The sequence below is a fragment of the Panulirus ornatus genome, chromosome 48, assembly GCF_036320965.1.
Source record: "Panulirus ornatus isolate Po-2019 chromosome 48, ASM3632096v1, whole genome shotgun sequence".
NCBI lineage: Eukaryota > Metazoa > Arthropoda > Malacostraca > Decapoda > Palinuridae > Panulirus > Panulirus ornatus.
This window is the reverse complement of record NC_092271.1, coordinates 26,262,862-26,285,638: the sequence shown is the minus strand read 5'-3', so window position 1 is coordinate 26,285,638 and position 22,777 is coordinate 26,262,862. Positions and strand designations below refer to the sequence as shown.

The 22,777-nt window shown below is 35.2% G+C and overlaps 1 protein-coding gene across 13 annotated transcripts in view; it reads left to right on the top strand.

Moving 5' to 3' along the window:
• The window catches only part of Lrrk (Leucine-rich repeat kinase), a 330,029-nt gene that overhangs the window by 259,291 nt on the left and 47,961 nt on the right, over positions 1-22,777 (top strand). For 12 of the 13 annotated variants that reach the window (XM_071690282.1, XM_071690281.1, XM_071690280.1 and 9 more), the window contains 18 exons: positions 417-576; positions 3,137-3,281; positions 4,264-4,400; positions 5,404-5,557; positions 7,108-7,384; positions 8,012-8,155; positions 9,297-9,451; positions 10,574-10,744; positions 11,036-11,194; positions 12,795-12,941; positions 13,133-13,325; positions 15,337-15,466; positions 15,732-15,980; positions 18,338-18,522; positions 18,798-19,081; positions 19,263-19,391; positions 19,744-19,911; positions 21,781-21,915. In XM_071690282.1, the coding sequence (XP_071546383.1) occupies positions 417-576; positions 3,137-3,281; positions 4,264-4,400; positions 5,404-5,557; positions 7,108-7,384; positions 8,012-8,155; positions 9,297-9,451; positions 10,574-10,744; positions 11,036-11,194; positions 12,795-12,941; positions 13,133-13,325; positions 15,337-15,466; positions 15,732-15,980; positions 18,338-18,522; positions 18,798-19,081; positions 19,263-19,391; positions 19,744-19,911; positions 21,781-21,915 (3,122 nt within the window). The remainder of the gene's footprint in view (positions 1-416; positions 577-3,136; positions 3,282-4,263; positions 4,401-5,403; positions 5,558-7,107; positions 7,385-8,011; positions 8,156-9,296; positions 9,452-10,573; positions 10,745-11,035; positions 11,195-12,794; positions 12,942-13,132; positions 13,326-15,336; positions 15,467-15,731; positions 15,981-18,337; positions 18,523-18,797; positions 19,082-19,262; positions 19,392-19,743; positions 19,912-21,780; positions 21,916-22,777) is intronic. The other variant, XM_071690276.1, reaches the window with a different exon arrangement.

Here is a 22,777-nt window from a genome sequence, read left to right as displayed (position 1 = left end):
GCATCATATACATACTTTTGATTTTAGATAGGAATAAAGATGCTTTACCATACACTTTATTATTCTTTCACTGTATTTCTTAAATCCATTGAGAGGCTCATTTCTTGCTAACAAGTACTTAGAGGGTAGTCATAACTGGACATGGAAAATTAATTTCTGTGAATAACCTCATGAACCTTTGTATCGGAATCCCTCAGAAAAGCTCCATCAGTTGCATTATGATGATTATAACCAGTGGGCAAAAGCAGATTTTCATAACTGGCAAGCCACTCTATTTGTGGTATTGAGCACTTCTTTTGTGTGTGCAAATTTAGGAACACATGAAATTAAGAATCATTTAAATAACTTATACAAAATAAACCTTTTCTTAGCATGTTTTCTTGGCTTTTTTTCTGAATTTTTTTTTTCTTTTTCAGATGCACGAGAACTTGCTCGCCAAGAACTGCATTCTGCCCTCCGTGAATCCTGCAGCAGGGGGGATGTATCGCGAGCTAAGGCCATCTTGCGAGACTTGGGTGCTGAGGCACAGATCATCATCAATTCTGCACCAAATGGATCCAACACATTACTTTTCAAGTATGTTATTCTAAGAATTTTGGAAATTGCATATTTCCAGGAAGACTACAGTACCAGCATCCCCAGTTTTAAACAAGTTATTCATTCCTGAAAAATGGTGTTCAAAGCAAATTATTTAAAGCTAACAGCTTTTAGCACTGTAATGAACCAGTGATGACAGTCTCGTCTTCCAAAAAAATGTATGTTAACTTATCAGTAACAAATGCTTTGTCATTGCTTTTTAAGATTCACAAAAAAAGCATTGTCATCACACTTGAAAATCCCCCCATTTTTTTTTTTTTTTATTCGTTTGTTGTTTTTTTATGTATTGAAGTTAGATGATATGCAAGATGTTACTCATTCTCTTTTTGCACGTATCCAGTGTCCTCCACCAAGTTAGATATGTGCCACTCACATTGTTATCTGGGAAGTGTCCCCCTTGTGCTTTGTTGCTGTTTTTTATACTTTAATATCTTTTTGAACTGAGATTATTATTATGGTGGAGAATAAGGAGAAAGGCAAATGTATAAGATAATAGTGAAAGAAACATCATTAATTATGGTATTGGTGTTCTTTTTCTCTCCCTTTCAGATTCAGTCTTGATTATGTGTATCATAGAACAGTCAATTACAGATAAAAACATGTTGAAAAAAAATCATCAAAAGAATTAATATTACAAATAGCTATAGTTTTTTAAACATTGTTCATGACCAGACAACAGCAGTTGCCACCGGATTCATTTTGATATGGCCCCCAGGTTGCCCCCACCTTGTCAAAATACATCAAAGGGAATGGTTGTCATTTGGGATAAATTGGACCCTTAAAATGTATGAGATAGTGAGTTATCAGGATCAGCAGCTCACAAAGGCAAAATCACTTTCTTTGTCTTCTTTGTTGAATTACTTCTTCCTCTGGTTATTATTTACACACTTGAGTTTGACAGTTGATCATTGTCTTATTTCTTAGCTCCTCTCTCGAAAAGAAGTATTTCATGTGAACTGATGTTTGATAATGTAAGGTAGACCACCAAATGGGCTGCATACCAGCCAACCTCACAAACTTGGTGAGTGTGATCTTGCCAGTCTCTTTAACTTTGAATTCAAAGTATCTGTTCCAGTTGTGTAAAATAAATATATCCTTCAGCATTTGTAGCATCTCTCATGTTCACGGTATATATTTTAATTCTGAACCACACCATTTATATTGAATTTTTGGTCTCGAAAATCAAATTTATCAACTTTGAAAATCTTTAAAGCAAACTTGTTTAAAATGAGGAAACCTGTATTTTGTTTTTGATTAATTTCATACTTCCCACGATATTCCCTGCGTGTCATAGAAGGCGACTAAAAGGGAAGGGAGCGGGTGGCTGGAAATCCTCCCCTCTCTTTTTTTTTTTAATTTTCCAAAAGAAGGAGCAGAGAAGGGGCCCAGGTGAGGATATTCCCTCAAGGGCCCAGTCCTTTGTTCTTAACGCTACCTCGCTGATCCGGGAAATGGCAAATAGTATGAAAGAAAGATATAATACTTATTATTTTTTAAGAAGTTTTTAGTCATAATTTTCTTTTCAGCTTTTAGCCCATTTACGTATTGTCTAAAGCCTCATTAGAAAGGAGCCTGAATAACCCATTTTGAATTTTCTATATTAAAAATCACTGTTTCATATTCTTTGAATGCACCATCGTATTAGTATAATTGTAGGTATAAGCTCTGAAATTATTGTGTAAAGGAGAAACTATATGTTTCGTTCTTCATGTTTATAAAATAAAAAGTGAGAATCTTGTTTCTTCTTGCCCATACAGTCATATGTAAAAGAGATTATCTGAGCCTTTATTGGGTTTAAAGACAGCATCTTTCTGAATTACCAGCTCAATTGGAACAGGAGGACAAACCTTCTTTTTTGAATGATTTGGTTTTCTCATTAATCACCAATCAAGGACAACCGTTTCAAGCAAAACTCCCCCTTGCGTTGTCATCATACTTTTTTTTCTTTTTTTTTACCTAGCAAGAAAATTTTTCAGTTATTCCCTGATGTCCATACAGGATGGTGGATTACAACACTTGCAGCTTTTTGGGACAAGAAATCAGATGTATGTTGGCTTAAAGTTGGTTATTTCCTCATCCCTTTCCAGGAACATATTTATTTTCACTCGACTAAATTAGGATAAAAGATTTAGGTTGCACTTACATTGCTGATTGATAGAGTGATGGAGATGATATTTATATGAACATATTGCAGATTCACAAACTATGTGAAAAATTCACTCAAGACAAATAGTCAGACTCAAATCTTACACAACCAGTCATGTGTCATTTAAGAAGAAATATAGCTGGCCAATAATTGTTGTATCAGATCAAGAGAGATCAGTTAAGTTAGAATCGTTAATAAATGTTGTCCAGGCAAGATGTAGCATTCCACCTTGCCACAGTGAGATCAAGTCTAATGTCCCTTTGGCCAAAACTGGCTAGATAAGATCAAATAACATAACAAAGACAAAAGTTGAATTAACCACACCATTTTATGCAGATGCCATAAGTATTAGTAAATGAAGCTCTAGGTACTTAAGGAGTCGTGTATTCATAGGGCTTGTGAGGAGGGTCAGCGTGAAATGGTGCGCCTGCTGCTGGACCATGGGGCAGATGGCAGGATCCATCCTGTCACAAAATACTCACCTCTGTATATTGCTTGCTACTATGGCCGTAGGGATATAGCTGAAATGCTGCTCAAAGTGAGTAAAAGATTAAAAGAAACAGTCTTTGGTAAGAAATTGTATTCCAGTTGAGATTTGAATTACAGATGGGAAACTTTTTCATGAGGTGTTATATATCTGAAATTTAAAGAACAGTTTTGTAGGAAGTAATGTACACTTCTCAAGTATATAGGATAATTAGACGACAATAATGTTTAAAAGTTGATCAGTTAGTAAGTTTTGTGAAATGTCGAAATATTTGAAAAATGTTTGGAATTACAGATGAAGCATAGAAAATAGGTAGGAATTACCATTGTTAATGTATAAAGATAGAAGTAGTGTAGTTTTGATGTGTCAAAGATAGATAGGAAGTAACATATAGTGCTAAAATGTGAAAGATACATTAGAATATATCTGACATTGAATTAAAGTGTGTTTAAAATTGTTTTATTATAGTGTCTTTAAAAGATGTTTAGATTGAAAGTTTTAGTATGAAAGGTTTAGGAATAGAAAAGAAATTGTGTATGGTATATAAGTATTAAAAATAAGATTATTCAAATGAGGTATAGAGGAATGTTTGAGTAGAAATAATGTTATAGTATCCAGTTACTCAGATTAGGTAACAGTGCTCATTATGCAAAGTAGGCTTTCTAGTCTCTGAAATATGTTTTATTTGACACCTGCACTTTTAGAGTGCTTTTTTGTTTAAGATAAGTAACTCTTCTTAATATATCACTTTTCAAGCATATGACTAACAAAACTGCTTATGTTAGTTTGTCATTCAAAGAATCACTTTTAAATGATACCCATTTTATTAGATATAAGTAAACAGTTCACAACCATTCTATTTTTTTCAGAACTAAAAGAAAAATGCATAATTACTTGAAGGACCATTAATCCAGCCATAGAGGCATATTCCCTCAAGAGAAAATGATATAATCATAATGACTTTGGTAAAAAATGTTGGAGATTATTGAAATTGTTTTCTTTTCTGAAGGACTTTGTATTGACGAACTTGCAGAAATTCCCAACCCTGGTGAGTGTCTCCACAGTAGAACGGTGGCTGCCTCTGCATGCTTGCATCATCAATGGTCATGCAGCAGTTCTAGAGCTGCTGCTGAAGTTTCCTTACCCAGATGATTCACTGCGCAAGTACTGGTCAGTATTGTGTTTACTTTTTATTGTTCAGTCATTTTAAAAGTTCAGCTTCTACCATATATGAAGGATGTAAAGGTAAAAATTTCGTAAGAGTATAATCATGAAGCATGGAAATTTGATATGCATAAGGAATTTTGTACATGATGGCCAGATGGTGTGTAGTTTCACCAGCACTTAATAGCAGATGTTTGCTGATCTATCATGAATGCTTCTGTTTCTTATAGTGTGCAATGTATATTATTCTATCATGCATTTTTATTAAATCAAGCCTCCAATTATGTAAAATGTTACCAGACTTACAATTGAGACATGACAAATCCCTCTGAAAAGCCTTCAAATATTTATGCTCAGTATTTGAAATCAGGCTTTATTTATTTGTTTTTCATTTTTGACTACTACCATTTTCATAGGGTAAACTTGCATGCAGCCTCTCAGTTCACACTCAAACACATCCTAAGTACATGTCCAGTGTAATAATGTGAATGGTGTCTCCAGACTAATGTAAACATTTCTTAATTTTTCATGTTGGTTTGTTACATGTTTCCATTGCATTTCCACCCATGCACACAAAATAGAAAAATTTTTCCTTCCACATAATCCATATTCATTCATAAAGCATTTTTGTATTAAGTTGCTCTACCCTTAAACTTTTTCAGGTGTCCTGCATATCCATACCATCATGGAAGGCTTCCATCTCTGTAACAGTATATTCACACCAGTTTCCTTAGTTCATTTTGTTCTGTATCTACTCTCATAATTCCAGCCATGATATATATACTATCTATCTTTCTTGCTTTTATGCACACCACACATTACAATGCACACAAACATTCCATTGAGTGATGAAATCAGAATGAATTGATATAGCAAACAAAATTGTCGTATTTGTTTAGTGTAAAGATTTATTTACATAGCTTTGTGAGTGTCTTTGAGGTTTTAATCTGATCTGCAAAGTCAGCTTTCTCTTACCTCATTAATAGATGACTATTCTTACTTTATGCAGGGACAAGACAGGACAGTATGAATATGAGATGGCTTTTGACATTAACATGAAGGATGTAACAGGACAGAGTGCATTGTACCTTGCCTGTTATGTTGGGAATCAAAAGCTTGTAGACCTTCTTCTCAAGCATAAAGTACAAGGAACTAGAGTGAAGGTCAGTATATGCTATCCAACTTGGGATTTTCTCAGGTTGTAAGAGAGATACCATTTTCTTGTAGTTTATTTGCAAAAGGTTAGCACAGATTCTGCAAAAAGTAAAACAGTAACACATTGAAAAGGGTGAACTCCCTTCAAGTCAGTGATGATTCTAGGTTGGATGGTTCCCCCAAAAAGTAGATATACACCATATAGTGGAACCTCGTTCAGTTTTGCTGATGGGGTCTTAAATATAGTAAATATGATAAGTTACATTAAGATTTTTCTATTGAATGTACTTTTAAGACTGATTGAAAAATTTTCTTATAACAGAAATTTACACAAAACTATAAGAATATGTAAGAACAGCACTGGCACTTTTACACAGGTAAAACATAAGTACTTTATTTCCATTATTTGTACTAATCTCTTCAAAAAATGCTGTTCACTCTGAAACGAGGTTTTTATTTGATATCTTGATACTTATGCACTTAGTGAATTCACCACAAGGGATTTTGGACTAAAGAATACCAACTTAATGAATTTCACTTAACAAAATATAATTCTTAAGCTTTCTTCCTTCCAGATGATTCTGTAGATTAGCTGCTGCTGAATTATTCCTTCTTTTTTCATTAATAAAAGTTAGTTTCCTCTTTCACTGTTGACAATTGTTTGGGTTGAGAGAAATATGGAAAAAGCTGTAGATACGTAAGTACACAGAGATATGAATCTCCCTTGAAATGTCGATCATGGAAGGAAAAAATTTATACTCTATAAACTGTTTAACTGTAACAAACTTGTCTTGGGTGCATTAAGGCATGCGCGGAAAAAGGAATCATTGTGTTTGTTTGATGCTACATTAGATCCAAAGATGCTGTAGGGGTAGAATAGAAAATGGATACAATGTAAAAGAAGTGCAGAAAAGGTTAGATGTGTTAGAAATAAAATGCTTGAGGACAGTATGTCACATGAGGAGGTTTGATCAGATAAGAAATGAAAAGCTAGGTGAGAGTTGTGGTAGCAAGAAGAGCATCTTTGTGAAAGCTGAAGAGGATGTGCTAAAATGCTTTGGGCACACATGGAGAGGATGAGAAAGGAGGGACTGACTTAGATGGTATATTTATCAGAAGTGGAGGGTACAAGGAAGTAGAAAAAATAAGAATGGAGTTGAAGAAGCTTTGGGTGATCAAGCCAGAATGAGCAGGAGGGTGTGCACCATGCAGAGAATCGAACAACTTTTAGTGTTGTCACATAGAGAGCAACATGCTGTCAGTGGGCTGAAGCAGGGCATGTGAAATGGCTAGCAGAAGCCATGGAGAGGTGGGTGTTGCTTGGCTCTGGGTAAGGGCCCATTTTTCAGCTAGTGCTGTAAGTGGAGAGAACAGATGAGGCCATTCTTCATCTGTTCCTGGTGCTACTTTGTTGACGTGGAATATTGCGAACAAGTATAGGAGAAAGAAGGCAGCCTTTAAAAGGAGTTCATGGGTAACATTAGGACCCTTTCTTAGAAAGAGGTCATTGGGTAGTTTTAGAAAAATAGTAATAGATATATGCTGTATATTTTTTCAGACCAAAGAAGAACTAGAGAAGGAAGAACACCTAAAAGACCAGGACAATAGTAGTAATGACTCAAAGTCTAGTAGCAGAGAAAACACAAAAACGAGCATCAACTCAAGTGCAGAAGTTGCAGAGAAGAGTGATGAAGTGACCAGCCCAACTAAACACCGGATTTCTGGGGGTATTCAAGCACTGATGTCAAAGCTTAACCTAGTCAGAACAGACAGCAACCAAAAAGACAACATGTTGTCACCACTTGACATCGATATGTACTGTAATAGCACCACAGGTGAGGTAAAAACATGGTAATTTATTCTTTCTTTTTATAACTCTAGAAAACAGAAGCTTCTTAGCTTATTCTGGATTTTAATCACATGCATGAACTGCATAATAGTTTATGATATAGTCATAACCAGTCTTCTGAAACTACAAGCAGGGCATAAACACTTTTGCTGATAACTCTTGTCCAGGCTCTTAATGGATAAAACTCAAAGAAATTTTTCATCTGTATAATCATATGTAGTAACCCTTCCACTCTGAACAACCAAATGTCAGTCATTGATAGTTGACAAACAATATAAATAAAACTTTTGTAATTCCAAAATCCACCATTGGATAATATTAGCCCACATGTCATACCTGCTTTGCAAGTAATAGAATTTTTTCTAATTGGGCTTGAAGGGAACTTCATGACTGGTCATTTGTACATACTGTGAAGGTATGTGTGTTTGTTCTGATGTATGGACCAGCATGCTGGATAGTGCATGTAACAGTGATGAAGCCTTGTTTAACTCATGCGAACAATAATGGAGCTTGCACCGTGCATTGACGAACATAGGTTCTTAGTAGAGGATGATAATTTTATGGACTTAATATAAAGAATTTATATTAATATTGCATAATTGCATATCCACAGAGACAGCATTACACATTGCTGTCAAGAACAAACATCACAGCATTGTGTCCATGCTCTTAGCTGCAGGAGCCAATCCCAATCTACGTGTGTACTTGCCCGACGATGAGATGGCCAGACTAGCTGAGGATGAGTACATTTTCACAGGTAAATGTTTTTTTAAGACAGTTCATATTCCAAATCATATGTAGGCATGCACACTTCAAGAGTATTTATAGTTTATAGGTAATATCGCTACCTCGCTGACACGGGAAACGGCGATCAAGTATAATAATAATAATTTTTCATTTGATTTAGGTGAGCCGATTATGATGTTTGTTTTTTCCTAAAAGGGTTAAGTTACAAATGAAAGAACTCAACCAAGGCCAGACTTTGGATGAAATATAAAAGAAAAAACAACAAAAAAAGAAGAAGAAAGCTCTAGAGTTTTTGAGATGAAAACTTATGTTTTAAGAAGAGGCATATTTTAACTGAAAAACTTGTCACTTGCATCATCACTATATTTGAGAATACAAATTCTGCTTAATGGAAACAATTAAAAATTAAAAGAAGAAAGGAACAGCAGAACAGTCTGTCTCCCTCCATAGGAGGGAAACATAGTAATAAGGATACAAGGACTTAAAGCACTGAAAGCAAAGAAAATATGTTCCCCGTTCTATAGAGGGAGACATAACATAATGTATTTCTAAAGAAAGAGCCTTCTTACTTTTGAAGAAAGCACCTGCACTGTGTAATTTGCTGTCTCATCCACCCTTGTGTGATTTATTATGTTCATGTCTGGTGGAGTATATCTTAGGTACACCTCATTCTGCATAAATAACTTATTGCTATATGTGTGTTTAGTAATAACTTCACTAAGACTACCATACGTGATTTTTTTCAAAAAAATTTTCTTGGTAAGGAAATCTGTTGGAAAGTATTACATTACAGTTTAGCAATTTTTGTAAATGGTATAAGATGTTATACATTCTTTTATTGTATGTTGGGGTGATTACTCTTACTACCACTTTCTACATTGACAACTCTTTTACAGAGTTCTTTGATGTACTAAGGTTAATTGATGTAGTATATATAACTCCATGACTAAGAGTATAAAAAATTCTATGATTGATATGTTTCAGCTTCCTCATATATTATTTCAGTCTTTTTAGCATGCTCAGTTTTCTTTTGAAATAGCAACCTGCTCCAAAACGTAGAATTGTTATTTAATTGAAAGTTAAACGCTGCTTATACAAAGAAGTTGCAGTATGCTTAGGTCTTACCAAAAAAACTAACAAAATTCCATCAGGTTCGACCGCATTGGTTGAAGCATGCCGTAATCGAGACTTGGGAATGCTGGACCTGTTACTAAAAAGCCATGCCAGAGATGATGAATGTAAAGCACTCTTCATTGCTGCTCATGCCAAGGATGAAATCATTGTGTCCAAGCTTCTAGCACTAAAGGTTTGTAACTTACATCTTTTCTTCTGTTAAGGCAGGTCCAATATATGTAGTTTTGTACACCTTTTCATTTTGTTTGCTAGAGGTACTGAATAGGATGAAATGGATTTTTCCTCAAATCCAATTTTTATCTGAGTTACGAAATAATTTTGATATTTATTTTGAATAACACTGAAAATAAGATAATTTAAGCCTCAGTGGATTAGTTTTATGTTTTATTTATTTATCATACTTTGTCACTGTCTCCCACGTTAGCAAGGTAGTGCAAGGAAACAAACGAAAAAATGGCCCAATCCACCCACATACACATATATATACATAAACACCCTCACATGCACATATACATACCCATACATTTCAGCGTATACATACACAGACATATACATATATACACATTCACATATTCATACTTGCTGCCTTCATCTATTCTTATCGCCACTACGCCACACATGAAACGGCATCCCCTCCCCCGCGCATGTGCAAGGTAGCGCTAGGAAAAGACAACAAAGGTCACACTCGTTCACACTCAGTCTCTAGCTTTCATGTGTAATGCACCGAAACCACAGCTCCCTTTCCACATCCAGGCCCCACAAAACTTTCCATGGTTTACCCCAGATGCTTCATATGCCTTGGTTCAATCCATTGACAGCACGTCGACCCCGGTATACCACATCATTCCAATTCACTCTATTCCTTGCATGCCCTTCTTCCTCCTGTATGTTTAGGCCCTGATCACTCAAAATCTTTTTCACTCCATCCTTCCACCTCCAGTTTGGTCTCCCACTTCTCGTTTCCTCTACCTCTGACACATACAGCCTCTTTGTCAATCTTTCTTCACTTATTCTCTCCATGTCACCTAACCATTTCAATACACCCTCTTCTGCTCTTTCAACCGCACTCTTTTTATTACCACACATCTCTCTTACCCTTTCATTACTTACTCGATAAAACCACCTCACACTACATATTGCCCTCAAACATTTCATTTCCAACACTTCCACCCTCCTCCACACAACCATATTTTTTTAAGACCTGCTTCTTTTACCACTCTGCATTATCTGTAGAAGTAGCTAATGTAACTGCTCATAGACAGTTAGATATTTAAGCATACCTGTGTATTTGCAGGCACATCCAGATCCAGAGTTCAAAGTTAATAAGAGAGCCCTTGAGATCAAACCTAGCCAGCAATTCAGTTCTTTAGGTGTAACAAATGCTGGGGGAGTCTACTCTTCTCTTGCACCAACCATACCAGTTATGATTAATTGGCATGGGCAGCGCTGCCTCTCATACCTGAAGGTCAGTTGATGCTTATAATTGATATGAAAGTTGTGGCATCTAATATGATGTATCCCAACTGATTGTTTACACTGTACTGGTAGTTTTATAATGAAAGACAATACAGAGAAAACTATATTCTTCCTCTTATATGAGATGCATACAAAAATATACAGATAAATGGCAGTTTGAAATTTAAAATTTCTGAATGAGATGGTCAGAATAAATGTGAGACAACAGGTGTGTTTAAAGATATTATATGGTGATATTCTGTTTTATTTTATGTTTAATGATGTAAATCTTGCATTGTAGGATCAGTGGTTAGTGGATGCTTCGGTAAACTTAAATCCCAAGTTGAAGTTAAGTCCACGTAATCAGGTCATCGCTCTCTATGCCATAACACGTTTGGACATTTCTAATAATGCCCTTACAGAACTGCCAGACATGATCTTCCAGCTTCCTAGCCTGAAGGTGAGAAAAACTCACTGACACTTTGTATGAATGGCACACATTGAGATTTAAGTGTTGGAAGGAGTTGTAAGAGCAGTAAAGGGAGCCAGTTATGCAGTGAATTGTCATATTTCCTTACCTTGTTCCACAATGCTGTCTCCTTTCTTTACCACATATTATACATGGGTTGCTGGAACTATGTTCTCAAACATAAACCTCCTCATGATTTTGATTAACACATAATAACAAGTATCTCGCTCAGTTCCTTATTGTAAATCACAAGTTTTCATTATCCCTGGGGATATGTAAGAGTGTGATCAAAGTAGGTCAGATTGAAATATATTAGGAGAGGTAGATGGTTCTCAGTACTTATCCATCAGGCAGTGAGAGGAGTCAGGGATAGGAATGACTTTAATAGGTGCTGAGTGAATGATTCAGCAATGCTGATGCAAGAGACTGAATATTAGTGGTGCAGGAAAATAACCAAAGAAGATGTAGCATCACTTGTCACTCAGCTCTTACTCCTGCCATTTTTTGGTCATTGTGCCAACACTACTACTTATAATAAAAGAGTTAGTCGTGGACAGAATATACTTTTGAAGTGATTTTTTTCATTTTCATATTTTCATGCAAATACTTTTGAAATTGTAAGGTTAGATGTGTTTTTAAGTGATTTAGAATGACTTAAAAAACATGAGATTCTCCTGGTTGGATAAGAAATGTAACAGGTGGCTAGGGGTTTGAAAAGGTGCATACATGAGTATGTTCCTTATATGTGTAATTGTAAGATTATAGATTTTTTCAGATGTGAGTGCACTCCACATACACCTAATCACATTGCACATTACATTAATCTTTGTCAATGCCTGAGTTTTCAAGGTTTGCATATTTTTGTAAATATTCATGTTTTTTACATGCTGACGTGGTATTTACATGGGCAGAACTTTATTTGCAAGGGTAAATGAAGAAATGATATCTGTTTGCACCAAAAAATTTACAATCTTACACAAGAAACTCTATTTTCATTCTAAAGCTTAAACTAACTACAGTAGGTGACTTAGATATGTGATACTTTTTCTAGCTATGATGGAAGCAAACATCAGGTGGGATTTTAAACTGGCAGGAAGCTTTAACTTGTCCTTTGAAGATGGCAGTATTCTTATAAGGGTTGTCAGAAGATGGATGAAGGTTAAGAGCTAGAGTCTAGTATATTCCAGTGCCTTATTTTCAGTTTAATGCATGTTTAAGGTGGTGCCAATTGTTTGATGGGTTTGGCCAACAAGTGAAACAGCAGTTTTGATGTTATACTTTTATTTTTGAGCTTACCATATGATTAGTAGATTGAGTCAGTTTAGTTTTTGAGCTTACCACATGATTGGTAGATTGAGTCAGTGTCTGGCTAAAACATTAGAACTTCTATATCCCAGTTTGCTCCTTCTTGGTTCTTAGAATGATCTTTGTGTCTGAATAGATTTTCTCCTCTTAATTTCCATTTAGAAATATTCATTCATGGAACTTTAACATTTACATTATATAGCATGTAATACAGAGAGCACTATTGTTTGAAAGGAAATGAACCTGTGAATTTTTCTGTTATATAACCTGGTTAAACATTTTTCAGACATTAAATGCAGCCCAAAACAAAATAGAAAAATTACCCCAAACAATTGGACAGTTTATTGATGGGACAGTAACATTACCAAGAAAAGGATCAAAGAAAGAATTCATCATTGGTCCTGTGTCAGTACTAGAGGAGGTTCATTTACAGGTATATTGAAGTATACCATATCATTGTTTTCTGATATGAGAATATTTCTGCTCCCTAATGTTAAAACTCTGTTTCTGATAGTCTTGCATATACCTGTTGCTTGTACACATTTTCTGCATTTTATATGTTCCTGTGTATTGAAGAGGATGAAAAATGTGATTAGGTTTTGGTAGTATGATTAATATTTGCAGGATAACCGACTTGATTCTCTGCCAGATGGGATCTTCACACTTCCTACCCTCCAGCTACTTGATGTATCAAACAACAAGTTGTCAACACTACCGTACAAAATATGGACTGCTCCAAAATTACGAGAGCTCAATGCTTCACTTAACCTACTACATGACCTCCCCATACGACCAGATGGACTGGGACAAGATTCAGGTTGTTAATTATTCAGGGAGAAGTTGTCTAAATGGGATGGAAATAAGATGGGATAGATTTGATATGTTGTCTTAAGGATACCAATACTTAGGCCCTTTTTTGTGTATATTATTTGAAACATTGAGTTACATAGTACTGCACTGAGCAAATCTTATAGGACACATACCAGACAGTTCGCCCCTGTCAAAGCAGCTAGATCTTGAGAAAGAAGCCCAGTCATCATAATGAAGTATCTTATATTGCAAGAAAAGAGCTGTCCCTTGTCAATGTTAGGTTGAGTGGTATAGACTTCACACATCAGTATTTTAAAGATGGGACCTTATATTGTTTAGAACCCCTAATATCCTTTTGGACTAGCTTACACAGATCTGCCATATTACAGATTATATAGTCACATGGATTGACAGTACATAGTGGCTCACCTAAAGCCAGCTTGATTTGTGAGAATCATTGAACAGCCATGGATTCCTGTGGGATTATTGAATCGTGTTGGATAGTCCTTTCCTTTCAGATTTGGCTTCTTTTATGAAATAAGTTAGGACCTGTACATTTTTGATGGAATCTCATCGGATGTGTCCCATCATCTAAAGAATTGATTGTCATAAGATCCATAACTAATTTCACTTTTGCATGAGTTATGATGTTTACAAAAATATTCAACTTTGAACTAAATTTGGCTCATACCTTGAAAAAAAAATGTATATACCTTTGGTCATGGAATTTAATGCATTTTTTTGGGGGGATGGGGTATGTTACTAACAGTATTATCACCAATTCTTATTTCACTCAAAATCTGTGCTGTAATATAGGTAATACTAGTTTTCCATGGAAAATCTTTCTCTTGTTTATCAGGTTGATGTATTGTAACATATTCTTAATATTGATGTATTCATCTAATATGCAAAATATTGGAATGATATAACTTGTGTTATATAATGCCAGAAGTCAGATTATTGGGAGGAGTATCATGCACTTCCCACTGCAGTTACAGAAAATTCCAAAACGTAGATATTTCATTTGTAAGTATATATTATTAAGAACTGTACTTTGTGGTATATAAGGGGATTGGGGTGATGAATGAATACAGATGAAAGATTTTGAGGTTTATTTCTTTAGTGTTTTGGCCCCCACAGAAGCATTCTTCAGAGAGACTGAATTAGATACAAACACAATGTTATATGTCTGCTGGTCCATTCCTCACATCACTGGATGCTTCATCATGCTCCCCTACTTCCAGATGGCTCCCCCTCAGCCCCTGGCCCAGTGCTCCTTTATTCCATCACTGTCATGTTTACAGCTGTAGTTGTCCATCTTTTAAAACAGTCATGGTTATTAGTCATTTCTCCTCTGCATAAATGGGCAGCTTCCAAGGTTTTTTGCTTGTTATGTTTCACCTTTTCACCTTTATGTTTCACCTGAGTTCCTTGTCACCTTGATAGGTGTCCATATTTATCCTTGTGGACTAGCTCATTCGATGTCCTATGATGACATATAACACATTTACGTTCTTCTATCCTTTTGGCCATACCTAGCTTGTTTCCCCATTTTGATGGCTGGATATGCAATACAAGACATGCTATATATCTTGAGTTTTTAATGGTAGTAGGTCTTACATTTTGGCACCTCTGTCCTTTGCCAGTCTGCAGGGTTGGGAATCTTATTATTGTATGATTGTTTTCTATGAGAGGTGCGTTCATGTATGCACTTTACCTACTCTGTGTAAATGGGAATGGAGATAAGGATAATTAGTTGATAGTTAGCTTTAAGATATTGTCTCCTTTGTATTTTGTAGTTAAGGTTTTGTATACCTGTTCCACCTAAATGTCAGAAATAGAATTAGGATTTTGTATGGAGAACATGACGATAGATATTCCTGGCAGAGAGTTCATCTATTTGCTTTGGTTAATGTGTTTTTATTTAACTGTGTAACAAAACAGATTTCAAGTTTTTGTTGTTATTTGATTATGAATATCATGTCACAGCAGAGAGTAAGTTACAAGGGACTTTTCAGGGATGAGCTCAGAAGTAATGAGTGAGATTAGTGATGAAGACAGCTTATCATCCACAAGTGATCTTCATCTCAGTCTTCTTGATGATTCAACTGAGGAATCCCCTGCTCGACGCAAGACTCCAGATCCCAGGTATGAGAGAAAATAGAGTTAATCTGTATTGATTACGTGATTTATACTGTCCCATTGTATAGACATTTTATAGATTTTTATGTGACTGATCATTTGAATAGTTACTGTTATACTATTGATATAGTTTTTATTTCAAAGTAGTTCGTGTTCTCTTTGTGAAAAGGTGGAAATTCAGTTGTAACTCAGATTCCTGACATATTGTGTAAATTATTTTCATAAAAGATGCTTTTATTTGTACTAAATATTCAATTATTTTCCCTGTCAGAGGAGTACTATCCTTGGGAAAACATGGGAATGTTATCACGTGCTGTCGTCGACGAGAATTGAAACATCACAGCTTGTGGTCTAACACCATAGAGATTCAGGAGTCCTTAGTTGGAGTGAGAGAAACTGAAGAAGAAGCCTTGTCCAATCTTCAATCCCTCAACTTGTCCCACAATGCCTTTATGTCTGTTCCTTGTGGTCTAGCTTGTCTGGCACTCTCCCTCAACCGTCTCAATCTTAGCTACAATAGGTAATGTATCAAAAAGTTTGTATTAATCTTAGAGTTTATGACTGTAACACACAGTATGTTTTCATGTGAAGACAGGTATAGAAATGCTGGCATCCTGAATTATTATTTTATTAGCAACTGAGGTGATTCTCCTGTCCCTGGCAAACAAGTGTAAGAAAATGATTTTATGATTATCATTAAAGAAACCCATGACCCCAACTTCAGGGAATCCCACAACTTTCCAGGTGTACTACTAACAGTAGAAGGGAAAAGATTAACTCCTTAGGAGGGAGTTTTTCGATGATATTGTACTCTGATGATATGACTTCACTGAAGGTGACTTTTCACTTACAGGTGGAGTCTAGTAACACCTTGGCATCTTGAATGACACAGTAATTACATTTGTTATTTCTTGTTTGATCAATATTGGGAGAGAGTTCTAGGCTCATGGGACTCTCTCTCAATTTTTTTACCATTATATAGCCATTTAATGATATTTAGGTTGTAAACATTCAAAGTGAAATTTCTTTGTCTGTTCCAATCGTCCACTACCCTTGCCCCAAAATAGTACTTCTTCACATCCTTTTTGATAAGCAGTGATTTTCACTTTGCAACTAGAAATTTTTAAAAATTGTACATATCTCTGTCTTAAAGGTGTAGGAGATTTGTAATGCATTACTTTTTCCTAAAGCCATGTCATATCTTAGGTAACTTTTCTTTTTACAAATAGTTGTGTATCTTTTTTCTAATTTCCTTTTTCATCGATACAGGTTGCCTATGTTTGTGAGACAGGTCTGTCATTCCATATGTTTACCCAATTACTTCTTATATATAGGCTCATTTCCCTCACTTTCACACCTTTAGAACTATTCCTTCCTACAGAGACCTGATAAGCAATATTTTGAGTTGCATAGCAACACTCGTTTCATTCACATTTGTGTAGCACATACAGGGAAACTTCATCAGGACCATGAGCCCTATATAGGTCAAGTGGTTTTGATAGCCTGGTTATACCATTTATATCAATTATTTTGCCTTCAAAGACTTTTTCCCCACTCCATCATGCTGTATTAGGGCAGTAGTGTCCTTCATTGTGAACACACTTTTAGACATCATTCAGCCGCATATATATTTTCATATCATTTTTAACTTCTCTTTGAAACTCTTATCCGTATTAGCTTCTCTGTACCTGGTAATTGGCTCCTGATAAAATTGCTCAAAAAGTCTTGGATTATGTTTTGCTTTGTCCATAACAATCATGAAATTTTTTTTTTCTTCTCCGTCCAATCTACATTGCAGTATTCATTTCTTGCTGTCTTATACCATTCATATGCTGGCTGGCTACATTGTTGGCTGTATTTTTGTCTTAGTGGTCATTTATGATTGATTTGTAATTACCTGATGGTGAATGTTAGGTATACAGGGTCTCATTGTTGCACTGTTAACTTTCTCGTTACAACAAAAGTTATGGCAAAATTGGAATTCTCTCAGTCATTGTGTTTTAAATGATGCACTTAAAGTACATAGTAATAGTAAAAGCTGTGAGCAACAGCTTATCTTGTATCTGGTGATATGTCATGGGATGAATTAATATTAAAGGTGAGTTGCATTAGTTTTATCAGATGGTATATTGAAACATAACATACAGACTTGTATCTTTCACCCATTAACCCACTCATGATAAGAAAAATTAATTGATTTGTGATTAGATGAAAGTATGCATCGCACCAACTGTCTATATGATTTTTAGGGTGTAAGTTCTTGAACAGCAGTAAAAATTAATAATTGCTTCCCGTCTTGTAATATGGGTTATGTTGTAAATATAGAGATAAGTTTCTTTGAATTGATATCAAAAAGAGCATATCTGTTTTGGATTTTGAGTCTTGTTTTTCACTTGTAGAATATATGAACTATGAAGACACATTGTAATGAACCCAACAGTAACAGCTGTCATATTTATTATTCTTGTACTAAACATATCTGACAGAAGTGATTGTTGATTTTTTTTACTGTTTTAGTGTATCATCATGTGTATTTAAAGCAGTTCATGTTGGGACTGATGGATTCAAGTCAACTCTTATAATTTTAGGAAGAAGTGATTGCTGTGTGAGGCACCTTGATTTCCCATTTAATGAGGTCTTTGGTGTTTACTACTTCAGCAAGGCATAAGCACAATTCTCCATGGTTCATACATTGTTAGATTATAAAAAGATATCTTTCAGAACTAAAATTAATTGTCTTTAGGATCACTTAGAATTTGGAATGAGTTACCAAATAAGGAGGTCAGGCTTCAGTGATTCAATATAGTTTTATAGATGCTTTTGTCATCCACTTATATTTTTTAATCTTTTAGTATATTGCTAAATCGTACTTTACAGATTGTGTGAAATGGGTTCAGCAAGCAGTTATCCAGTTGGGCTGAAACAGTTAGATCTATCTCATAACCGCATCCGAGCCTGGCCCACTGTATCCCGTAGCGAGTCTTTGGAGAGCCTTGAGTCTACTGTGTCATCCTGTTATGCACTCACAGAAATCTCCAAGAGTAGCAAATTTTCATGTCAAGGTATTTTTTATATAATACTAATAACTGATATACATGATCATTATTCTTGTAGCTTTGATTAGAAGATATGAATATTTTTCAAGTATTATGTTGAACTTTAGTAATGCAGAAGATTTTTTAGATTTAGTTTTGATAATATGATTGCTGACACTCAAAAATTTAATGTTATAAAACTAATTTTGTTAGAGGAAGCTTATGAGTCTCTTAACACATCAGAACACTGTGTTGATCATGAATCTACAATTGTTGTCACCATTTCTTCTCCCTTCCCAAAGTTGTACAAGTAGATAGGACCAGTAAGTACCTCCCCTTCTCCTCCCTCCCACTTCACATTTATGCAGGTCGCAAGTTTAGTCAAAATCTGAGTGTGACTCGCGTAAGAGGAAGCACAAATTCCCCCCTTGGTTCTTCCCCTGCACCTGGTCATTGCATCCATCGTCGTCACATTCGCCTTGAATCTCTGAGGACATTAATCTTGGCGGATAATCAACTAACTAGACTGTGCTTGTATATAGATGACAACGAATATTCACTTGTGAATGAAGTTGATGAAAATGAAGTGAGTATAAGACTTCATATTGTTTTCTTATTATGATGTTGAGGGTTAAGGTGTATCCTTTATATGATATTTTATTATATGATATTTCAGACCCCTGCTCACTTAAGTTATGATTTCTCTATATTTCATTAGCATTTGTCAAATATAAAACATTTGATACAGTTTGGTATGATATTTTCAGCCAAGTTCTGTCCGAGCCACTACTCCTAGGAAATCATGGTTGATGTTCCCTAATCTTTCCATGCTAGATGTTAGCAACAACCTCCTTCGTGATTTACCATCAACACTCCATGAGCTTAATAACTTGTCAGTAAGTGTGTTTCTTTACAGAGCTGAATATGAATATGTATCTATATGGTCTTTTTTAAAGTTATGAATAATTGCTACTACCACAGAAAGAATTTCATAGTTTTATATTGGTTGGAGTGAGTTAGGGAGTAGATTTATAACCAGAGTTGACTCACAACCCAGTTAACCTGTCTGCTTGCTCTGCTAAACCTAATAACCTTGTGATATGTTCTTTTAATCACATATTGATATCTTTTTTTGTTCCATGTTTTAGAATTCTTGTCGTCAGATTGTAGGTGGACTGATGATGTTGTGATTAAGTTTCTTTCGGTGTGCATAACAGATAGATGTTAATGTTCTCTGTCTCCCCACAGGTTTTGAACATATCTGGTAACAGTGACATCATGGAACTACCACCTGAAATGGGGCTGTTGTCCCGCTTGTGGAACCTCAACACTAGAGGATGTTCCTTACAAGAACCTCTTAAGTCCATGATTGAAAGCAAGAAATATAAAACCATGGATGTGATTGGTTATCTCAAGGTCAGTTATGGTAAATCTACAAATTGCTGTGTACTTCAAAGTTTGATTGGTTATATGCTACAATCTTTTGTCATGGATGGGTATGAAATATCACAGTACAGAATACCGATATTAGACATTTCTTATACCAGTCTTCCCCATTTATATCAACTTCACAAGAACCCAATTTACACTCACACACACACGATTTACTTCTTTTTTATACTGAGACAAGACTTGCAGTGGTTCCATGTAAATAACATGGCTACATTTGAAAAGAAGTAAACATTTATTTTACACTTGTGTGGAAGTGATAGAAAAACAGTGATATTCTATTGATGTATTGATAATAAGAGAATAGTGAATGAAATATGATACGATATACATATCGGTAGAAACAGTAAGTAGAAGTAATGGGTAGGAACATTTGGCTTGGAGCATTAGGTAGAAATAGTGGGCTGGAACCATAGGTTGACACATTATGTGATAGTAGTTGGTGGGAACATAAGGTAGGATCCTCTGAAAACACTGTTCTAGAGTTGCCCCCTACCAGTGGCCCACTGAGAGTCATTCACCAAAGACTATGAAGCGGCACTTAAGTTCACCAGTTATGGAGACTCTTTTGCCATGGTTTCGCCTGTAAGGGAGTTCCGAAAGGGAACAGGTGTTGGAGATGTAGGTAGATTCAAGAGTTGTAAACATTTATTCTGCATTTGTCTGAAATTGGTGAAAACAACAAATGCCTGTTGAACTACTAAGAATAAGAGATTGATAATTTGAATAAGATAAATGATTGAGTCTACATTATATAAGAAAAGATTTACTTTTGGACATCATAATGAATAATGAGTTGTACAACCCATTGGTGTTTGGTGTCACAGGGTGTTTGATGTTTGGAGCAATACAGAAGCATGACCTTTTTTATTTATTGATGTTCAATGAGGCCATATAATTTCCAACCTTGTGAATCTCAGTTTTTCAGGTTGTTAAAAAATTGTATATAACCTTACAGTTTCAGAGATATTCACATTTTTTTTCATTATTATATTTCGTCACCGTTTCCTGCATCAGCAAGGTAATGCCAGGAAACAGACGAAGAACAGCCCATCCAATCATATACATGTATATATGCATAAACACAGAAAATGAATCACTTCAGAAGTATGTTTCTTCTGTTGCTCTTGTAAATTTGTTTCCAATATGTGGAGTATTGTGCATATGACAGGTGTTGATGAACACCATTTATGTATATGATTAAATGCATGAAACTTTATCCAGCATCTCAAAATGTGTCTTAAGCTGTCTCCAGACTTTTAGTAAGCATATGTTAAAATTGACAGTACCAAGACAAGGACTCAGTCTTTAGACTTTTGTTTCTCAGTATCTATTCATGTATGTTTTAAAAATATTATAATGTTTTATTTTTTTTATTTATAATTCCAAAGACCTCTTTCTAAGAAAGAGTCCTTGTATTACCAAGGACATCTTTCCAGAGGCTCCTGCAGCCCAAGGCTGAGCTACTTCCAGTAGCAGAAAAGCGTTAACTGCCTTGGACTGGAAAGTACTTTGGTGAGACTGTACTCCCAGTGATACAGCCTCTCCAAAGGTGACTTTTCACTTGTGGTGTAACCTCGAACAGGCAGGATCAAGTAGAACATCACTTGTAATATGTGTGTATATTTATCTCGCACAACGTATGTGTATATATATCTATGCAGTGAAGTCATTATTCCTGATGAGATAGGATGATCATTGAATATCCTTACCAAACAAGATAATCATGGTATGTCTTGTATATTTAAAATCAGAAATTTCCACTAAATTCTTAAGACATTTTACAGTTCTCTTTATATTCTGTTTTAATCTGGAAAAAAAAAATTATTACTTCAGAGCATACTTGAGGATGCAAGACCTTATGCAAGAATGAAGTTAATGATTGTAGGAGTTCAGGGAATTGGAAAGACCTCACTGTTGGAACAGCTGCGGCAGGAAGGGACTGGATCCTATAGAAAGAAACCAGTTGAAGTGAGTATTGATGATTAGTTTATTAATTTAAACATCACAGATAGTTTTCATTCTCATATCAATAAAGCCTTAATTGAATGGATTACTGGAATGAACTTTGGAAAGTCTTTTTTAGAAATTTCCTTGAGAATAAATGGCATGTAGAAGATTGAATTATTGTCTAAACACGATTAGATGTGTGTACAATTGTCAAGTCACAAATAGTGGTGCTTTCTTAACGCATCTTCTAGAGCAGCAAGGATTTTGGCTTCCCCAGTACATTTCCAAATATGTCTCAGTGTAAAAATATTTTAGTAAAAGAAATTCACATCCATAAAACTACTTGTGCTTTTGAAAATATAGATTATAGAATTATTTCTTTATCATCATAAGTGAGTTGTTTGTGTCTCAGTACCTTTAACTGCATAAGTCTACCTTGTTTGCAAGTACCATTGATGTACCACCAATCAGCAAGAGAGTGTTTTTTCTCTAGAGCTATTGGTGATGAGAGCAAGCTTTTATTTGCTTAAAGATGACTTTTGTCATTTAGTAAAGTTATGTAAAAAAAAAATGCATTCAGCAGGATGCAGTTGAAGAAATATTGCTTCATTCTAGAGATTTGTTCATGAAGTATTAGTACATAGGTATGATTATTTTGCTAAATAGGTTATGATGACAGGGAGAAAAATACTAGATGAATGATATGAAATCGAATATTCCTGTTATGCTTGATCAGTTTTTGAGCACATATATCATGAAGCAATATTTGACATCTCAAGTATTTTATCTAACTTATCCTTAGCATTTCTCTAACTTGAGAACATTATCCTCATATGTCAGTATTTCTGTACATCCCAATAACGTCTAATCCTACTCTTACAGT